General features: G+C 40.8%; 1 protein-coding gene across 3 annotated transcripts in view; it reads right to left on the reverse strand.

The window, feature by feature from the left end:
- Positions 1-466: 466 nt before the first annotated feature.
- POGLUT2 (protein O-glucosyltransferase 2) overlaps positions 467-18,284 on the reverse strand; it is a 32,262-nt gene continuing 14,444 nt past the window's right edge. The window contains exons 5-11 of one of the 3 annotated variants that reach the window (XR_014026258.1): positions 15,291-15,463; positions 14,516-14,753; positions 11,334-11,543; positions 6,531-6,620; positions 6,139-6,320; positions 3,016-3,120; positions 467-645 (exon numbers count right to left, since the gene is read on the reverse strand). Coding sequence is in view for 1 of the 3 variants with exons in the window: in XM_081326501.1 (XP_081182627.1) it covers positions 628-645; positions 3,016-3,120; positions 6,531-6,620; positions 11,334-11,543; positions 14,516-14,753; positions 15,291-15,463 (834 nt within the window). In the remaining 2 variants the exon portion in view is untranslated. Of the gene's footprint in view, positions 646-3,015; positions 3,121-6,138; positions 6,324-6,530; positions 6,621-11,333; positions 11,544-14,515; positions 14,754-15,290; positions 15,464-18,284 lie in introns of all 3 variants that reach the window. The other 2 variants (XR_014026259.1, XM_081326501.1) reach the window with 2 other exon arrangements.

Genomic DNA, 18,284 nt, shown 5'->3' on the forward strand with positions numbered 1-18,284 from the left:
ATATTAGACACAATGGTATAAAGGCCCTCCACAGTTTGTTATTTGAGCCAGATATACTGATGGCTTTAAAATTAAATTTGTTTTACCCAAATTGAGCTCTAAGTCAGCAGTCCCCAACCTTTCCGGCTCTGGGGTCCGGCAGCAGTAGGTGGCGGCAGCGGGAGGGAGGGGATGGTTTCGTGCATGCAATTTAATCCCGCAAATGTGCATATGGAGCTTTGGGCACTTGCCTGCCGCTTGCATGGCCTGCTCTCCAATGGGCTATGGACCGGTAGCAGTCCGCGGACCAGGGTTGGGGACCTCTGCTATAAATGAGATCCATACAGTTTCACTATGCTTAGAAATATGTTACCAATACAGATATAAAAGGCGAGTTATTAGATGCTATTGGTTTTGTAATAAATTTATAGCTAATAGAAAGGTTGTTCAAACTTTGTCTTCAAATAAAAGTGACTATCCATTTATGGAAAGAATATTTATTTATTTATTTAAAAAAGAGCTTATAAAAGCAGTGTTGCATTAATACTGCACAAAAGAGGTCATCCAGATGATTTCACGCTTAGTAATTTATTACCCTCAGAAGGTGATTAGGTAAATATTTCCAGCCACGGGGTTTCCTCTGTCTCATCAGAGTTCTTCTTTGACCTGCAAGTAAGATGAAAAACGTGAGTATCGAACCTTATAACACTGAATTGTTTAACTTTGTTTGTGTTCCAAATACCTTATTCTGTTATGCCGGTTCCCTTTGTAGTTAACACACATTTTTGCAATAATGGATTTTGATGGCCTATGGTTATTCCAAGCATCTGGAATATATCATCCTCACTTTTGCATTGTCATGTATCTAAAAAGTGTGTGTGGACTGTGAGAGCTGATCTGTTCATCAATGGCCCAGTCTCTTGGGAAGTAGTGGACCCTCTTTCTTTGAAGGTCTTTAAGGAGGGTCTGGTTGGACATCTTTGGGGATTTCTGCACTGATATTTGAATTAGGTTAGATGATCTCTAGGCTCCATTACATTCTGTGATTCTGTGGCCTCCCTGCTGTCTATTCAGCTGTGAACTTATGAACAGGTAGCAACAACCATTTCCAAATCACCCGAGCTTCAGTCTTCCTGATGCCAACTTCTCCTCCCTCTCAGGTCACCTTCATGGTAAGAGTCTATATGAAAACAGTTCTGCTTTTTGATTTTTGATATGCTTTCTTTCACTTTCACCTTCCCTGTCAGAATCCATTTATATCACATTTCATAAATGTATAGGTAGAACAATGTGCTTATTCTGGGGATTCTGCCATCTCTCCGAAGGGGGGGGAGAGGATAGACTTAAGGCGATCTTCAAACAACAGGGAACATTTGAACTGGGGGAGGGAGGGGGAGAGACAGATCTGGATTGCATCTTCATTTACAACTGAAAAGGAAAGCAATAACCATAAAACCAAGGAGAGTTCCCTTTCCCATGGAAGGGCCTGACACCTAAGCAAATGATGAGAGCCTGACCAAATGGATGAGGGGAGGGGCTGAAATGGGAATGCTTTATATAGGATTGAAATGTAACTTGTGTTAGATTCCGTCTTGTATTGCCACAATCGATTCCATCCTAGTAAACATTTTCCTTTTGGACTAAACTTGCATCCAAGAGTTCTTATTTCCTAAGATGTGGATTGAGGTGGGTCCTGACATTCCCCTTAAATCTAACAAGGAGGTTTTGAGAAATATTTGCTTCTTACTCAATCTGAAATTGTCTTCAAAGGAAGGACATGGCTTCCTTGTAGGTAGTGTCTGGGACATGTAGATATCAAGATGAGGAAAGAACTTAAAATGCAACGCCTGGTCATATCAATTAGAGTAGCTTTATAGGTCCCCAAGTGCTATACCTTAGCTTACTGCTAAGCTTGTAAGCCGCCCTGAGTCTTCGGAAAAGGGCGGGATATAAATGGAATTAAAATTAAAAAAATAAAAAAGATAGTATAGGTCTTGTGCTGTGGTACGTAAAAGGATGTATAGTCAAGGCTATCGTCTTCCCAGTTGCAATGTATGGCTGTGAAAGTTGGACCATAAGAAAGGCTGAGCGCCAAAGAATTGAGGCCTTTGAGCTATGGTGCTGGAGAAGACTCCTACGAGTCCCTTGGACTGCAAGGCGATCAAACCAGTCAGTCCTAGAGGAGATCAGCCCTGACTGCTCTTTAGAAGGCCAGATCCTAAAGCTAAAACTCAAATACTTTGGCCAACTAATGAGAAGGAAGGACTCACTGGAGAAGAGCCTAATGCTGGGAAAGATTGAGGGTAAATAGAAGAAGGGGATGACAGAGAATGAGGTGGCTGGATGGAGTCACTGAAGCAGTAGGTATGAGCTTAAATGGACTCCAGAAGATGGTAGAGGACAGGAAAGCCTGGAGGAACGTTGTCTATGGGGTCACGATGGGTCGGACACTACTTCGCAACTAACAAAAATGTAAAAGCAATCCTCAGAACATTAGGAATTTTTTTAAAAAAGCCACATAGGCCTCATAAATCTCCCTTCTGCAAAAGATATTTACAGAAAATTACTGCAGTTCCCCATTTAAATTGCTTTTGTCTCTCTTTTTAAATTTGCAATCCCCTCCACATCATCTTGGAAACACTATTTAATTAGGGGAATAATAGATATTTAAAGGGATGCATCTTGACTCTAGTTGCAGCCTTGCACTTGGAAAACAATGTTTTGAATAAGTAAAGAATTAGGTAATGTAGTTTCTTCACATAGAATACCTTTAATTCTAGTTTTTCTGAATATACAAAGCCTTCCTCTCATTGACCTGATAGGTTTTAGCTTGTATCTTAAGATTTAGTTTACATGTGTTAGAACCTTTCGTTCATTCCCTCCTGGTACATGAAAAGCAATGAAAAGTTCCATTCTGACACTGTAATATTTGTGTTACCAAGCTAAGAGCCTGAGTGGCATAACAGTGTTCTCATTAACATCAGGTCAGGATGCTCAAAAACCAACTCCTAAAATACTAACTTGTGCATGCTGTACCTTTGTTCGGTGGCAATTACAGGGAAAGAGGTCTTCAGCAGGCTGGTCCACTGTCTCCATGCCATCCCTAACTTTGGGATCACTCACTTGTAGCTTGGCATATTCCTAATGATAAAAAATTAGAGGAGAATATTTTTTGCCTTGCTCCTTCAAACAATAACCACTCAATCTTAAGGGGGACAATGAAAAAAAACCCCAGTCCTACATTGGAAACTTTCCATGTATTTGAAAAGGCTTAAGGAGCTTTACGAGGGTCTTAAAAGTCTTCCAGATGCTTCCAGCATCTATTTCACTCATCAGAATTCCAGAAAACCTCTTTCAGTAGGGACATACTGAACATATCACATAAAACCTGGGATGGTCCTTCAGCTGACGAACATTGTGTACTGCTGTTTTAGGGCAACAAGTGGCCCATGCTGCTTTAGGAAATTTGGATTCTGTAATATTCAATATCGTATAACACTATTAGGGGACTTGCTAAAACATTGTCATCTCTGTGAATGCACAGTCTGTGTTTTAGAAAGAGGCTTTCTAAAGTTCAGCTCTTTAATCATTGCTGATGGCTGTTTTTGAGGACCCCATCTTCTCTTTAAGAAAGGCATCTGTAGAAGCTCAAATGCATCCTTAGCAAGTGCTTACTTGAATTTAGGAGGACATAACCTAATCACTTGCAGATTCTACCAATTCAACTCTGTTAGTGATGCATTTTTAAAAGTTTCCCGATAATCTAGGCCACGGGTGTCAAACTCAATTGCATCACGTGATATATTGTGACGTATCGTGACATTTTTTGCCTTTGTGGAGCTGGGGTGGGCGTGGCCTGCATGTGACGCATCCGGCTGGCGGCCGGCAGACTGACACCTCTGATCTAGGCAGTCTTGTGTCCAATTCTAATGTAGCTGAATGCATAACATTTTGAAGCCATAAAATAAACCATGTTAGAGAGAATAAAAATGGACTTAGAGAATGTGAAAGTACCTATATGTTATGGGAACGCAAACATGAATTCAGTTATCTAGTTCAGGTGCTGCCTTGCTCTTTAGAGTTGTAAAGTAACCATTAACGTAACGTACAGAGAGGGAAACCTGATCTATTACTTAAGATTGTTGAAGGATAAAAATGAGGAAGGAGAAAAGTACCGTATATACTTGAGTATAAGCCGAATTTTTCAGCCCACTTTTTGGGCTGAAAAATCCACTTCGGCTTATACTCCAGTGGAAAAAAAAAAAGAACTGTCCCTTCGTTCGGGCCAGGCTGCTGAGAGAAGGGAGCGGCAGAGCCTTGCAGAGCTGCTCCCTTCGGCTCCTCTTTGTTCAGGCCAGGCAGCCGAGAGAAGGGGCAGCAAAGGCTTGCAGAGCTGGTAGAGGCGGCGGCAGTCCGGCGTTTGCGTTTTTTTGTGTGTCGAGCCCCGTGGGCCCGACACACAGGAAGGGGGGGAATGCCGGAATGCTGCTTCCCTACCAGCCATTCCCGTGGGTCTGACACACACACGCACGCACGAGGGGGAGAAACAACGCTGGACTGCCGCCGCCTCTACCAGCTCTGCAAGCCCCCGCCGCCCCCTTCTCTCAGCTTCCTGGCAGCACATCCCGCAGGGGAGGTCTGCTAGGGAGGTGGCAGTCCGGTGTTGTTTCCCTCCTCGTGCGTGTGTATGTGTGTGTGTGTGTCAGACCCGCAGGAATGGCTAGTAAAGGTGGCGGCAGTCCGGCATTTGCGTTTCTCTGTGTGTCAAGCCCCGTGGGCCCGACACACAGGAGGGGGGGACGCCACTTCCCTACCAGCCATTCCCGCGGGTCTGACACACGCACGCATGCATGAGGGGGGGAAACGCTGGACTGCCGCCACCTCTACCAGCTCTGCAAGCCTTTGCTGCCCCTTCTCTCCGCTGCCTGGCCTGAACAAAGAGGAGCCGAAGGGAGCAGCTCTGCAAGGCTCTGCCGCTCCCTTCTCTCAGCAGCCTGGCCTGAACGAAGGGACGCCCCTTCGTTCGGAACAGGCAGCGGAGAGAAGGGGCGGCAGAGGCTTGCAGAGCTGGTAGAGACGGCGGCAGTCCAGCGTTGTTTCTCCTCCTCGTGCGTGCGTGTGTGTGTCAGACCCACGGGAATGGCTGGTAGGGAAGCGGCATTCCGGCATTCCCCCCCTTCCTGTGTGTCGGGCCCACGGGGCTCAACACACAAAAAAACGCAAACGCCGGACTGCCGCCACCTCTACCAGCCGTTCCCGCAGGTCTCACACACACACACACACATGCACGAGGAGGGAAACAACGCTTGACTGCCGCCTCCCTAGCAGACCTTCCCTGCGGGATGTGCTGCCAGGAAGCCTGGCAGCCTGATGAGCGGACCCTGCGAACCGCGGCCCGAGCCAGCTCCGGGATGCTGCCAGAGTCAACGAGCGGCTCGGCGTGGCACAGAATATAGATATGTTGCTAAGAAGGGGCCAAGCTTATACTTATACTCGGCTTATACTCGAGTCAATAACTTTTTTCCCTTTTTTGGGTAAAATTAGGGGTCTCGGCTTATACTCGAGTCGGCTTATACGGTAGATATATTGACTTTGCTCTTTCAACAGAATTGTGGGGACTGATGTAATTCAATAAATGAAGGTCATCAAAGAAATGGAGACCTCTTGGAGTGCTCCACTCACAAAGACATGTTGCCTTCATGCAAGGCCTCTCAGTGAAAGCTATGACAACTGAAGTCAAGGATGGAGAACATTTTTCACCCTCAGGTGACTACATCTAATAATATTTCTAGCATAGGCTGATAATCTATCATTTTACAGGTAAAAGAACTCAACACTCTAATCACATTTCTTAAAAGTATCTATTTGCTATTGAGGTCCAATGATTCTTTCTGGAGTTCTACTTAACTATTGAGATACACCTAATTAATTAGTGGGGTCAAATTTAAAAAAAAGATGTACTAAATAAAACTGTTCATCTTAAGATGCTTTCTTAAAAAAAATCAGCTCCAAAATGCTCAAATAAACACCTTCCACTGAGCAATGGTTGCTCTTTCAAATGTTAGAGAGCCAAGAATCCATTTGTTTGCAAGCTGGAATTGCTGATCACATTATTAGGAAATCCTGGAGGAAAACAAAACAGAAGCCTAATATGCTTACTTGAAATAGTAAATAATGGAAGGGGTCCAATATATTTCAGCAAAGGTTCTTCCCCTCAAATGATAGTAAGAGTTACCAAAATTAACATTAAAGCTGTAATGTTAATTCTTTTCCATCCGTTTTTACACACATGGATTTTCATATTTTTTCATGTCTTATTTTTCATTCCCTGTTTTCAGAAACTACTGAGGATAGAAGAGGCTTCAAGTTAGCTTATGGATTTGGTAGTTTCACTTTCTCATAGAAAAATGGAACAACTCAAGACAAGCGGTCCCATAATGATTAGCAAAACAAACTACTAATTTTTAAAATTAAATAAAGATGGGGCCCATTGTTAATCCCCTATCTCAGCAGATTTCAATGTAAGTTCAACAAAGCAAAATGAAACTGACCTGAAATAGTTTGAAATAATAACAGAATATATGATCACCCATAAGAGTGTTCCTTGCAAATTCTTGTCCTGCTTTTGCAATGTTCTTTGCCTACCAAGGGGAAAATGGGGTAGGGAAGACAGAAGGAATAAATACTGAATTAATGCATTTTCATATTTAAACTTTAGTTTTCCTAAATATCCTTTTCCACCCATTCCTATCCACATATTAATTAGTTTCCAATGATCACAGCTCAAAATAAATCCAACTGGAAGAGTTAATTAAAAAGAAATATAAAATTACTAGCATTCCTTAGCTAGCAATAGTGGAAAATACATATACCTCAGAGTTGACCTCTTGGGCTTTTGGTGTATTCCAGGTTTGCTTTTTTTTATTGCAGGTGGTTCACGAATACACTACTTACAGGTAGTCCTCGACTTACAACAGTTCATTTAGTGACCATTCAAAGTTACAATGGCACTGACATATGTGACTTATGACCGTTTTTCAGAGTTACCACCTTTGCAGCATCCCCTTGGTCATGTGATCAAAATTCAGATGTTTGGCAACTGGATCATATTTATGATGGTTGCTGTGTCCTGAGGTCACATGATCCACTTTTGCCACCTTCTGACAAGCAAAGTCAATGGGGAAGTCAGATCCACTTAACAACCGGGTTACTAACTTATCATCTGCAATGATTCACTTAACAACCGTGGCAAGAAAGGTTGTAAAATGGGGCAAAGCTCACTTAGCAAATGTCTCACTTAACAACAGAAATGTTGGGCTCAATTGTGGTCGACAGTCGAGGGCTACTTCTACTATTATCAGTGCCGCCCAGCTTCATTCACTAAGATGGGCGGCTATAAAAATTGAACAAAATAAATAAACCAACCTAACATGGTTATGAAACATGAACAAGAAAACACCAGTGAGCTCATAGCACACAAGAAGGTAACAACAACGATACCAAATGAGAATTATGAATCAAAAACTAGATTCAGTTTTACGTAACAGGACAATCTCCCTCAAATCAAGCTCAACTGATCTGACTTGATGGATGCATCCATGTGGTCTTTGCGGCCGCAGAAGAGGAATGGTTCGACTCTGCCTTCCTTTAGGCAGGGGTAGGCAACCTTGGCTCTTTTATGACTCATGGGCTTCAACTCCCAGAATTCCTGAGCCTGCTTTAGGGAATGTTTTGACTCCAAGGCTAGCCTACAGTCCTGGTACTTCCTGGATATCTTCCATCAAAATACTAACCAAATCTGATCTGCTTATTTCCAAAGCCCACACTAAGTCAGACAGATGCCATCATCTGTTGAAATAAAGATAAAATTCTATAAAATAATGACATCATTTCAAATTTTAAAAAAGTTTACTTAGGCTTGATGTTCCAAAATAAACACACAGGATGGGACGAGGAGAAAAACTGTGCTCGTGTTACAGAGAATCAAATTCGACGTACTTTCCAATCTTAAAATGCCTAAATCAGATAGTTCTTGCCATGCTAACAAATTAGTGCCTGGTTCCTAATAACTCTGTTTGCTTGTTTGCTTATTTCAACTTGGACACTGACCATCTCAAGGAACTTCATAGCAAACAACAACTATACAAAAACCTACAACAATGATAACGATCAGAAAGCAGAGGCTCAGTCAGTAAGTCAAACATGTTATATGTTTGCAAAAGGCTCCAACCACTCTAGCCTAAAACCTGGGAGAAAAGCCAGGTCTTTCAGGTCGTCTGGAATACTATCAGAATGGGATCCGCATGATTTTCAGGGGTAAACGTCATTTGAGAGGGAAGACACCACTATAGGAGCTGTGGCAGTGCAGTAGTTAGAATGCAGTATTGCAGGCTAATTCTGCCCATAGCCAGAAGTTCGATCCTGACCAGTTCAAGGTTGACTCTGCCTTCCATCCTTCCCAGGTCGGTAAAATGAGGACCCAGATTGTTGGGAGCAATATGCTGACATTGTAAACCATTCAGAGACTGCTGTAAAGCATTATGGAGCAGTTTATAAGTCTAAGTGCTATTGCTATAGAGAAGGCATACATACAACAGATGGTACTGCATAGGTGTATCTGTGTAAGAAAGTTCAAATCACAGTTAACCTTTTAAAGATTTCTCTGTATCTAGAAAAATCGTGGCCACTTTCTTATTTTTCTGATTCAAATTATCAATAGCATTCAAAATGTATCTAAAATTATCACTCAAAGTGATAGCTCTTCAAGACAAATCCAATCCGATCAGTATATTAATTCAATTAGAAGGTCACTTAGATTCTTTCCAAGTATTGGCATACAAAACTTAGAAACTACATTAAATATTGAAATAGATCTATACAATCCTGGATGAGTCAGGTACATCCCCTATGTATAAATCAGAGAAGTTAAAGCTTCCTTCCAGGAAGTATTTGGTATTGATTATCATTCATTATCTCAGTTAATGGTAATGCCACATTTAGATTGATTTGATCTCTTGGCTGAAGCATGTGCCGTTTCATTTTATACTATATTTATATTGATTTTTGAGAGATGTGTGCACTATATAAACCAAATCATCAGACAAGTTTCCTGGAAAGTCTTATGTATATTACAGAAAATTCATCTGATCCTAGAGTTATTCAAATGCATCGCTTCATTTCCTTTTCAGTAATTGGTTTGTTGAGAACTTCCTTTTGTTTGTAAGCTGTATTGTTTCTAGTTACACTTCAGTGGGTTTTTTCAAATTTGTTTTGATATAAAATTTGAAATATTTAAGAAATGGATTTTTTGTCTATTGTAGAAGCCTATCTGCTGCCATGCAAAATAAAAGTAACAATTATTTTCTCTTCTTCCTTTTGAATTTAGTAAGTCAAATTTACCTGGTTTATTATCTTTTTTCAAAATATTTTTCACATTTTTAAATGTTTCCACCTTCCTGTAGATGTCATTCCATTGAATTCTGCAGTTCTTATAATTCTGTTGCTAGAATTGTGGGCAGCTTTTCAAAGAGGCCTGTCGCTATTCCTAAAATAAGCTGCTATGCTACCCTAATCCGTACGTGAAATTATTATTTGCAAAAACAGATTTACTCATTTCATCGTAGAAAATACAGGTAGTGGAAATACTTTTAAGAACCTCTTTGCTTTGATAAGTTTCCAAGAATATAGGATATTACAACTACTATAGAAAATCAAAATACCTATGATATTTCCTTCATTTGATGGGCAATCTCAGTTAACAGAGACATCTTCATTACAACATAATGTTCTAGACAATTCATAGTAGTCAGATGCTGCTGAATAACAGCATGTGCTTCGCATTCAGAAAAGACCCTAGGGCCAGTTCTTTGCACCTAAACTGAGGAGGGAACAATTTCTGCCTCAAACCTTGGAAAAGCCACTGCCAGTCAAGATCAACAAGTTTCTGAAATGCACTCATGACAGCTATTACTGGCAACTGCTACAGGATAAACTAAATATAAACTGCTACAGGATAAACTAAATATTTGCCTACAGGGGAAATAGGTCGACAGACGATGCCATAGCTACTGCTTTACACTCTGTAGCAAGTCATCTCGAGAAACCTGGAAGTTACGTCAGGATGCTTTTTGTTGACTACAGCTCGGCTTTCAACACCATTTTGCCGAGCATTCTCATCAAGAAGCTGACTGACTTGAAATTCTCCCCCGCCATCTGCGATTGGCTTCAAGACTTTCTTAGGGATCGGGTACAAACAGTGAGGGTCGGGTCTGCTTTGTCCACCCCCTTGAAGCTTTGCACCGGCACGCCACAGGGCTGTGTGCTTAGCCCCTACCTGTACTCTTTATACACTTATGATTGTGTATCATTTGACCCATCCACTGCGATAATCAAGTTCGCAGATGATACAACTGTGGTGGGTCTTATTACAGGTGGGGATGAGACAGCATATAGGGCGGAGGTACAAAAACTATCCATATGGTGTAGTAACAACAATTTGCACCTAAACATCGGCAAGACGAAAGAGATGGTGTTAGACTTCCGGAGAAAAAAGGAGGAACCTGCCCCACTTTACATCGGGGAGGACTGTGTAGAGAGAGTTTCCTCCTTTAAATTTCTGGGAGTCTACCTCTGTGAAGATCTGACCTGGAAAGTTAACACAACCCAGGTGGCTAGAAAGGCCCAACAGAGGCTTCACTTTCTTAGGATCTTGCGGAAGAACAGGGTAGAACAACAGCTAATGACCCTCTTTTACCGGTCTACCATAGAGAGCGTCCTCTCGTATGGTATTGTGGTTTGGTATGCTGGTCTGACAGCCGCGGACAGGAAAGTATTACAGAGGGTAGTGAGCACAGCACAAGACATTGTGGGCTGTTCCCTGACACCACTGGATGACATCGCCAGGGCTCGTTGCCTTGGGAGAGTGAGGAAGATTCTCAGGGATGACTCACACCCTGGACGGTATCTCTTTACTCTCCTACCATCCGGTAGGAGATATAGGAATATAGCCAGCCGTACCAACAGGCTGAAAAATAGCTTTTATCCGTGGGCTGTTAGGCTTTTAAATGGGACATAATCTTATGCAGAATTGACTTGGGAGGCCGGTGTGGGGTGTAGTTGGTTCACATGGTGTGGTAGGATGGAGGGTTTGTTGTCACTGTGTGTTGGGGGGAGAGAGCACGGGGGGAGGCTCAGTTAATCTCAATGTACACATGTTGTACTTTGACAATAAAGGTTTATTATATAACCAACTTCCCTCTGTGAGAGTTACACAGTAATCATCTTTCATAATACCAAACTAAATAGGTTTGTATCATGGCAATCAGCAGAATTTTATTAATTAAATGCATCTTTACCTCTTCATCATGATCTTTCGCCCACTGGAGTTTTTCCAGGAGGTCACTCAGGTCATTCTTAAATGGAACAAAGTGCTTCCAAGGTTGTAACTCATTATAAAAATGTTCATAGTAGATGGAGTCCTGCTTCAGTACTAAGCTGTTTCCTGCCAGCAAGTACGGCAGCCGATACGCAGCTACTGTGCCATCAATATTAATTTGGTATTTAGACTGCAAAATACAAACCATACCATTAATAAACATGTAATTTTACCCGAGGTTCTCCCCCATACCCACCCAAGAATTGAACTCTTTGACAAATGTATGTGGAATATCTGGATGGAAGATATTCCACAGATAAGAATCATTCTACTCATTGTTTGGTATCAGTTTAAATTCCTACTGGATGTGTGGTAAATAAGGAATTTTTAGCCAATTATACTTGTCTTTAGCACAGGGACAAGGAACACAACATAAGGTCTAAGTTTCACAATAGTGGGAACTTGTATACCTCTAAATATAATAAACCTTTATTGTATCAGCTCTTGCCAGCAGGGTAATATGTAGGGCTGATGGGAACTGACATGACATCTGAAAGGGCTGTTAAGTTATTGAGCAAAGACAGGGTAGCTCTTCATTTTAAAAATCCTTACCTTTATTAATAGCAATCAACTCTAAAACCAAAGAAATCTGTATCTAAAGCATCAGTAATATACTATAGCTATCTCTCCCTTTCACAGACCTTCCAAAACTTTTCATCTAAATGGGATAACTGATATCTATCTATCTATCTATCTATCTATCTATCTATCTAATTTCTATGCTGCCAATCTCACTTTTGAGAAACTCTGGGCAGCTTCCATCATCATAAAATAGCAGTATAAAACCATTAGAATGTTAAAACATTTAAAACATTGAGCATTAAAAGTTCACAAAAAACTAGAAAAGAAAGGATACTAAGGTAGTCCTCGGCTTACGACCACAACTGAGCCCAACATCTTTGTTGCTGAGACCATTGTTAAGTGAATTTTGCCCCATTTTACGACCTTTCTTGCCATAGTTGTTAAGTGAATCACTGCAGTTGTTAAGTTAGTAACACGGTCGTTAAGTGAATCTGGATTCCCCATTGACTTTGCTTTGTCAGGTTGCAAAATGGGAAGATCTGACACTGCAACTGTCATAAATATGAGTCAGTTGCCAAGCGTCTGAACTTTGATCACGTAACCATGGAGACACTGCAATGGTCGTAAGTGTGAAAAAGTCACATGTCACTTTTTCAGTGCACTTTTAACTTCGAATGGTCACTAAACAAACTGTTGTAAGGCGAGGACCACTTGTATACTAACAAGGGGGACTTGGGACCTTCTTAATTTACTGGCCTCCAGAGTGGGATGCCCTCATTGAGACCCCAAGCCACTCGGCAGAGCCAGGTTTTCAGGCCCTTTTCAGAAAGCCAAAAGATGGGGTGGGTCTCACCTCAAGTGGTATTATGTTTACTTTTATAAATGAGCAGCAAACACACCCAAAATTCCTTCCTCCTCTTACTTTTCTCACAACCACCTTGTGAGGTTTGCTGGGCTCAGAAGGTGACTGGACGCAGGTGAATTGTAATCCCAATCTAAGTATTACCTTCTAAATACCAACCTCTGCCAGAAATTTCTGCAGGATATTACTTTGAAGTAATCAAACCCCCCAAACATTTAGAGCAGGGGTCTTCAAACTTGGCCCTTTTATGACTCATGGACTTCAACTCCCAGAATTCCTCAGCCAGCATGCCTGGCTGAGAAATTCTGGGAGTTGAAGTCCATGAGTCATAAAAGGGCCTAGTTTGAAGACCTCTGATTTAGAGGTTCAACTGTTATAGATTCTGAGCTGGTTATAACACTATTTCTCCGATGTGGGCATGATACCTCAGTTGTTATTACCCATGTGCAGGGGTCGGCAACCTCGGCTCTTTTATGACTCGTGGACTTCAACTCCCAGAATTCCTGAGCCAGCATAGCTGGCTCAGGAATTCTGGGAGTTGAAGTCCACGAGTCATAAAAGAGCCGAGGTTGCCGACCCCTGCCCATGTGGTATGTATTGATTTAAATTAGCCATTAAGCAGCACTGTTTGTTTAGATGCAGTCTGAACAAGTTGCAAACATAAGATAATAACTTTGTTATCTTCATTAAAAGAATGGTGCTCCTAAAGATACAACAGCAGAGGTCCCCAAACCAGGACAACCAAAAGACTATGGGTGTTGCTGAAATATTGTATTTTCTCTTTTTTAATCACTTTGCAAAATAGATGGATTATAGAGGAATAAAACTCCAGGCAAGTCACAGCCTAAATAAATTGCTAAAAGGTATTTCAGCAACCACAGATACTGCTGATTTCCACTTATTTGACAAGATGGGATTGGGGGGGAAAGAAAAAAGGGATTTAAAAAAAAAAATCCTTCTACCCACTCCAGAAGCCCTCTCAGTCCTGAGACTACTAGAACTAGGAAGCTTGCCATATTTCTTTATCTTATCTTTATCTTTATTAGACTTATATACCGCCCTTCTCCCGTAGGACTCAGGGCAGTTCACAAGGTTTTTAAAATAACAATACAACAATTACAAAAATTAAGAACAGTTAAAATGATTACATTTAGACCTTGAATAAATATAAAACCCCAATTAAAATCCAATTAAAACCCCAATTAATACTCTCAGTCCAGGCCAGAAAGCTCAAAAGCAAAGTCTTCAGGTCCTGGCAGAATGAGCGAAGGTCAGGGGCAGTCCTAAGCTCTACGGGCAGCTGGTTCCAAAGGGCAGGCGCACCCACAGAGAAGGCCCTCCCCCTGGGTATTGTCCGCCGGCAAACTTTTACTGGCGGTACCCTGAGAAGACCCTCCCTGTGGGAGCGCACAGGACGAAGGGAGCTTGATGCCGGCAGTAGGTGTTCCCTCAGATATCACGGACCCAAGCCATTTAGGGCTTTATAGGTCATCACCAGCACCTTGAATCTCACCCGGAGGGCAACCGGAAGCCAATGCACCTCGCGGAGAGGTGTTACGTGGGAGTATCGGGAAACCCCCATCACAACCCGCGCGGCTGCATTCTGCACCAGCTGAAGCCTCCGAGTGGTCCTATTTCATCTTATTTCAATATATTTTTGCAATACATTCTGCCAAAACGAAATATATATATATATATATATATATTGATAAATGCACCTTGAAGAAATCAAAAAAGGAAATATGTTTGACAATTGGGCCATACAGGCTTTCGTCATGCTTGAAAAAGAAGAAGTTTGTAAAGGCTGCATCAATGATTTCTGGGAACTTTCGGCTCATTTTCACAAGTTCAAGCCTCTCTTTTCGACTGTCACGACCCCTCCAGATTGCTGTAGTGTTTTTCTCTTCCCATGGCGGCCCGGTATTTCCTTGAACAGACATCATATCCAGGCTGACTCTTAGGGGGGAAAATGGGAAAACATTCGTAAGAAAGGGAATTCTGTGCACAAGTTTCAGGAAGGGGTGTAAAACACAGGAGGAAGGTTTTTCCCATTAACAGATTTTCTCTTTTCCATCCTTGGATGCTTCTTACCAATATTTATTTATTTATTTTATTTATTTATTTAATTGAATTTCTATACCGCCCTTCTCCCGAAGGACTCAGGGCGGTGTACAGGGCAATAAAAGTACTACATACAAAAGTTAAAAGTAAGATTAAATTAATTTAGCCCTAACAATAAATAGTTAAAAATACCCCAAACCCTAGACCAGGCCGGCCTGTTCAAATAAGTAGGTTTTCAGATCACGGCGGAAAGAGCGAAGGTCGGAACTAAAGAAGAAATGCAATAGACTGGATGACACCTCAATGGGAGACTTAATGGTAGAGCAATTTAAATGCGTAAAATAAACTCTGAAGACACAGATCACAATGGAAACCAATCATGCTTAGCTAACATTTTAATAACTTCCTATAAACAATAAGAGACATTCTTACCGCCCCATTGTTTCTAACACAGAATCTGTTATGTCATAAGTTGGCATTACAATATCTTTGGAATCATTGGATCCACACCAGGAGAATATGGGGTGGACATCCTGGGAAGATTTTCTTTTTTCCAGTGGCCAATCTCCCAAATTCACAAAAAACTCTACATCTGGCATTTTCACCTAAAACACAATAAAAAAAAGACTTTATTTGTGTATTAGTATTTTTATTATGTACTTACTGTTTATTCAGTCTCTCCCAATGGCAATCAAGATTCTTGGGAGGTTACCACCTCCTTAAATAAGATTAACATGACTTTTTAATTTTATTTATTAAATTTTTATGCCACCCATCGCCCTTATAAGGCGACTCTGAGCAGCAGGCTTTTCCTGTATCCTTGATTTCTGAAGTAGATTCTAGCCACTGGATAATGTTTTAGGGACCATAACTGGAACATTAATGGCATTAATGTTTCTTGTGATGATTAACAAATATAGTGTTGGAATTCTTGAGTTTCACTGACCTTCTATAATTTTCTGGCATACACTTTTATTCAGTATGAAAAAACAGTATCAAAATTTTGCATTTATACATCAGTAATTGGTATATGGTATTTACTTAAATGCTGTGTGTAAATCACTCAGAATAGTGGAATCTTTGGCACTCCATGAATTTGGTTGTTTCTGAAACTTGTGCACAGAATTCCCTTTCTTATGCAGACATTTCGTTACATAACATCATTTGTGCAAGTGTGTGTTCAGAGACCACCAAGAACCAACCTCATATTCAACTTTGAGTTACATATTTCTCTTCAGTTGGAACTCTTAGAATAATACTGCAATGTAGGCCAGTATTATTATTCTCAATTTTATAGCTGAATTAAAATGGTGATTTTCTTAAATCATTGCATTTGCCAAATCTGCAGTTCCTCAACTGTTTTTGTCAGAAAAAAATGTAAAATATTAGGGCATTATTTACTATAACAAACAAGAGAATATTTAATTCAAAGCCAAACAATTTATGAGTACAATGCCATCTAGTGGTCTATAGCTCCAGTCTATAGTTTTCAGCAACTATGCATCAACATGTCAAAAGGTTTTCGATAGGTTTCTTAATGTCAAGTGGAATGCTTCACTTCAAATTTGTACAGTCCTTCAAAGTTGCCTGCAGTTCAGACAGGGAGCTGAAGCCTATTCTCTCTCTCTATGTGTAGTAGTAGCATGACTCTGTTACCTGCATATATTCAAAGTGGTAACACCAGCTGCCTGCAATTAGTGCAGGTTCGCATCCCACCAGGCTCAAGGTTGACTCAGCCTTCTATCCTTCTGAGGTAGGTAAAATGAGGACCCAGATTGTTGGGGGCAATAAGCTGACTTTGTAATAATGCCGCTGGGGGGGGGTGAAAGCCCTAATAATAAGCAGGCATATACATAGAATGAAGGCTATTGCTAAGCACATTTGATTTGTGCTTAGATTGTAAGCTGCTCTGAGTCTTCGGAGAAGGGTGGGATATAAATGGGATTAAAATAAATAATAAATATATGTTTATGAAGTGGGGGATAGTGATAGAAAGTTTGGTCCTTTTTTCATCTTTTAGAGTTTAGATTTGTTTTAAAAAATTTAAAAGAAGTGCATAGTAATTCAAGCTGTTAGATAACAGCTTAAAAAATCATATATGTGATGATGAGGAACACTGAGGTAGATACTAAGATACGGACTATAAAAGATAACTGATTTTTTTTCCCTGAAGGAATAGCTAAACAGGCAACTCATTTGAATTTTATGAAAGTCTGAGTATCAAAAGATTCAAACAGAGAAATCCAATCTGTTACAATCTCTCGGCATGTTGTAGTTGTAGAAGGAGGTCTGATCCAGGCTGGAACTAATGGACTAGGAATGGACAAGAAAGAGAGGCTGAGAGGTTTAAGATCCAAAACCGCTATTCAACCTCTGTGAAGAAACTCGAGAGAGACATCCATGTGTCCTAATAATCCACGTCTAAGTGTTATAAAGAGGGTCAAATACTCATTTATGGGAAGGATTTGGGGGGAAATAATAAAGTGTTTATTTTGTTGTTCAATCCTGGTCTAGTTTATTACAGAGGACCTTCGTAGCAGACAAAAAAAAGGGGAGGGGGAGGGGTTAATTTGAAATATAATTACTTTTATAAAATTCAAAGGATTTACTTAATAATTAAAATTGCATCCCATCTTTTTATCAGGCTTAGCAGCCAGAGCTCCAATCCAGACCCCAGGATTATCTTTTTTTAATAATAATGAGAATAGTTATAGTACATAGCAACTCCAAAATTAACTAGCGACCTTTCTGGCCAAGTGAGGTTCAAACCCAGGTGTCCTTGTTGGCAGTCTGACAATTATAACAGTTATACTATACGTAGCTTCAGTTTTCAGATCACTATGCAAATTGCCATTGTGCAAACTTTCAAAAATTCCTACTTCCTTCCAGAGGACAAAGGAAAACCTCCAAACTACCAAAATAATGTCATACTTTACTTCAATATGTGTCCATACTGAATGGCTAGCTCAATGTGGAAGGCTCAGAAAGCTACCAAAATTATTCCTTTGGTAACAGAGGAAAGGGTATCTTTTTCAAAACTGACGCGAGGAGTGGGCTGAGACAGCAGAACTAATTGGCTAATGGTTATTTTCTCCCATCTAAAAATGGCCATTTTCGTAATGTCCAGCTGCTACAATACACCTGAAGGTTATCAAAGTAGCCCAGATACATCTTTCGTTGTCAGCCATTCAGTCATGGAGATATGGTTGGGTTTTGGGGGGGGAATACATCTGTAGGCAACTTTAAAGTGGACTTTGAAGACTTGGGAAATAGAAAGGATGATTTTGCAAGTGTGTGACAAATATTTGATTGGAAATTCTATCATCCCTGCAGATGTAAGCCATAAATAACCATTCCTCTGCATTTCTCATTTCAATGCAGGGAGTAAAAAATACTCTTTTCTTGACTTGGACGGGAGCCATGGCA

The sequence above is a fragment of the Vipera berus genome (assembly GCF_964194415.1).
Source record: "Vipera berus genome assembly, chromosome: 4".
Lineage (NCBI taxonomy): Eukaryota > Metazoa > Chordata > Lepidosauria > Squamata > Viperidae > Vipera > Vipera berus.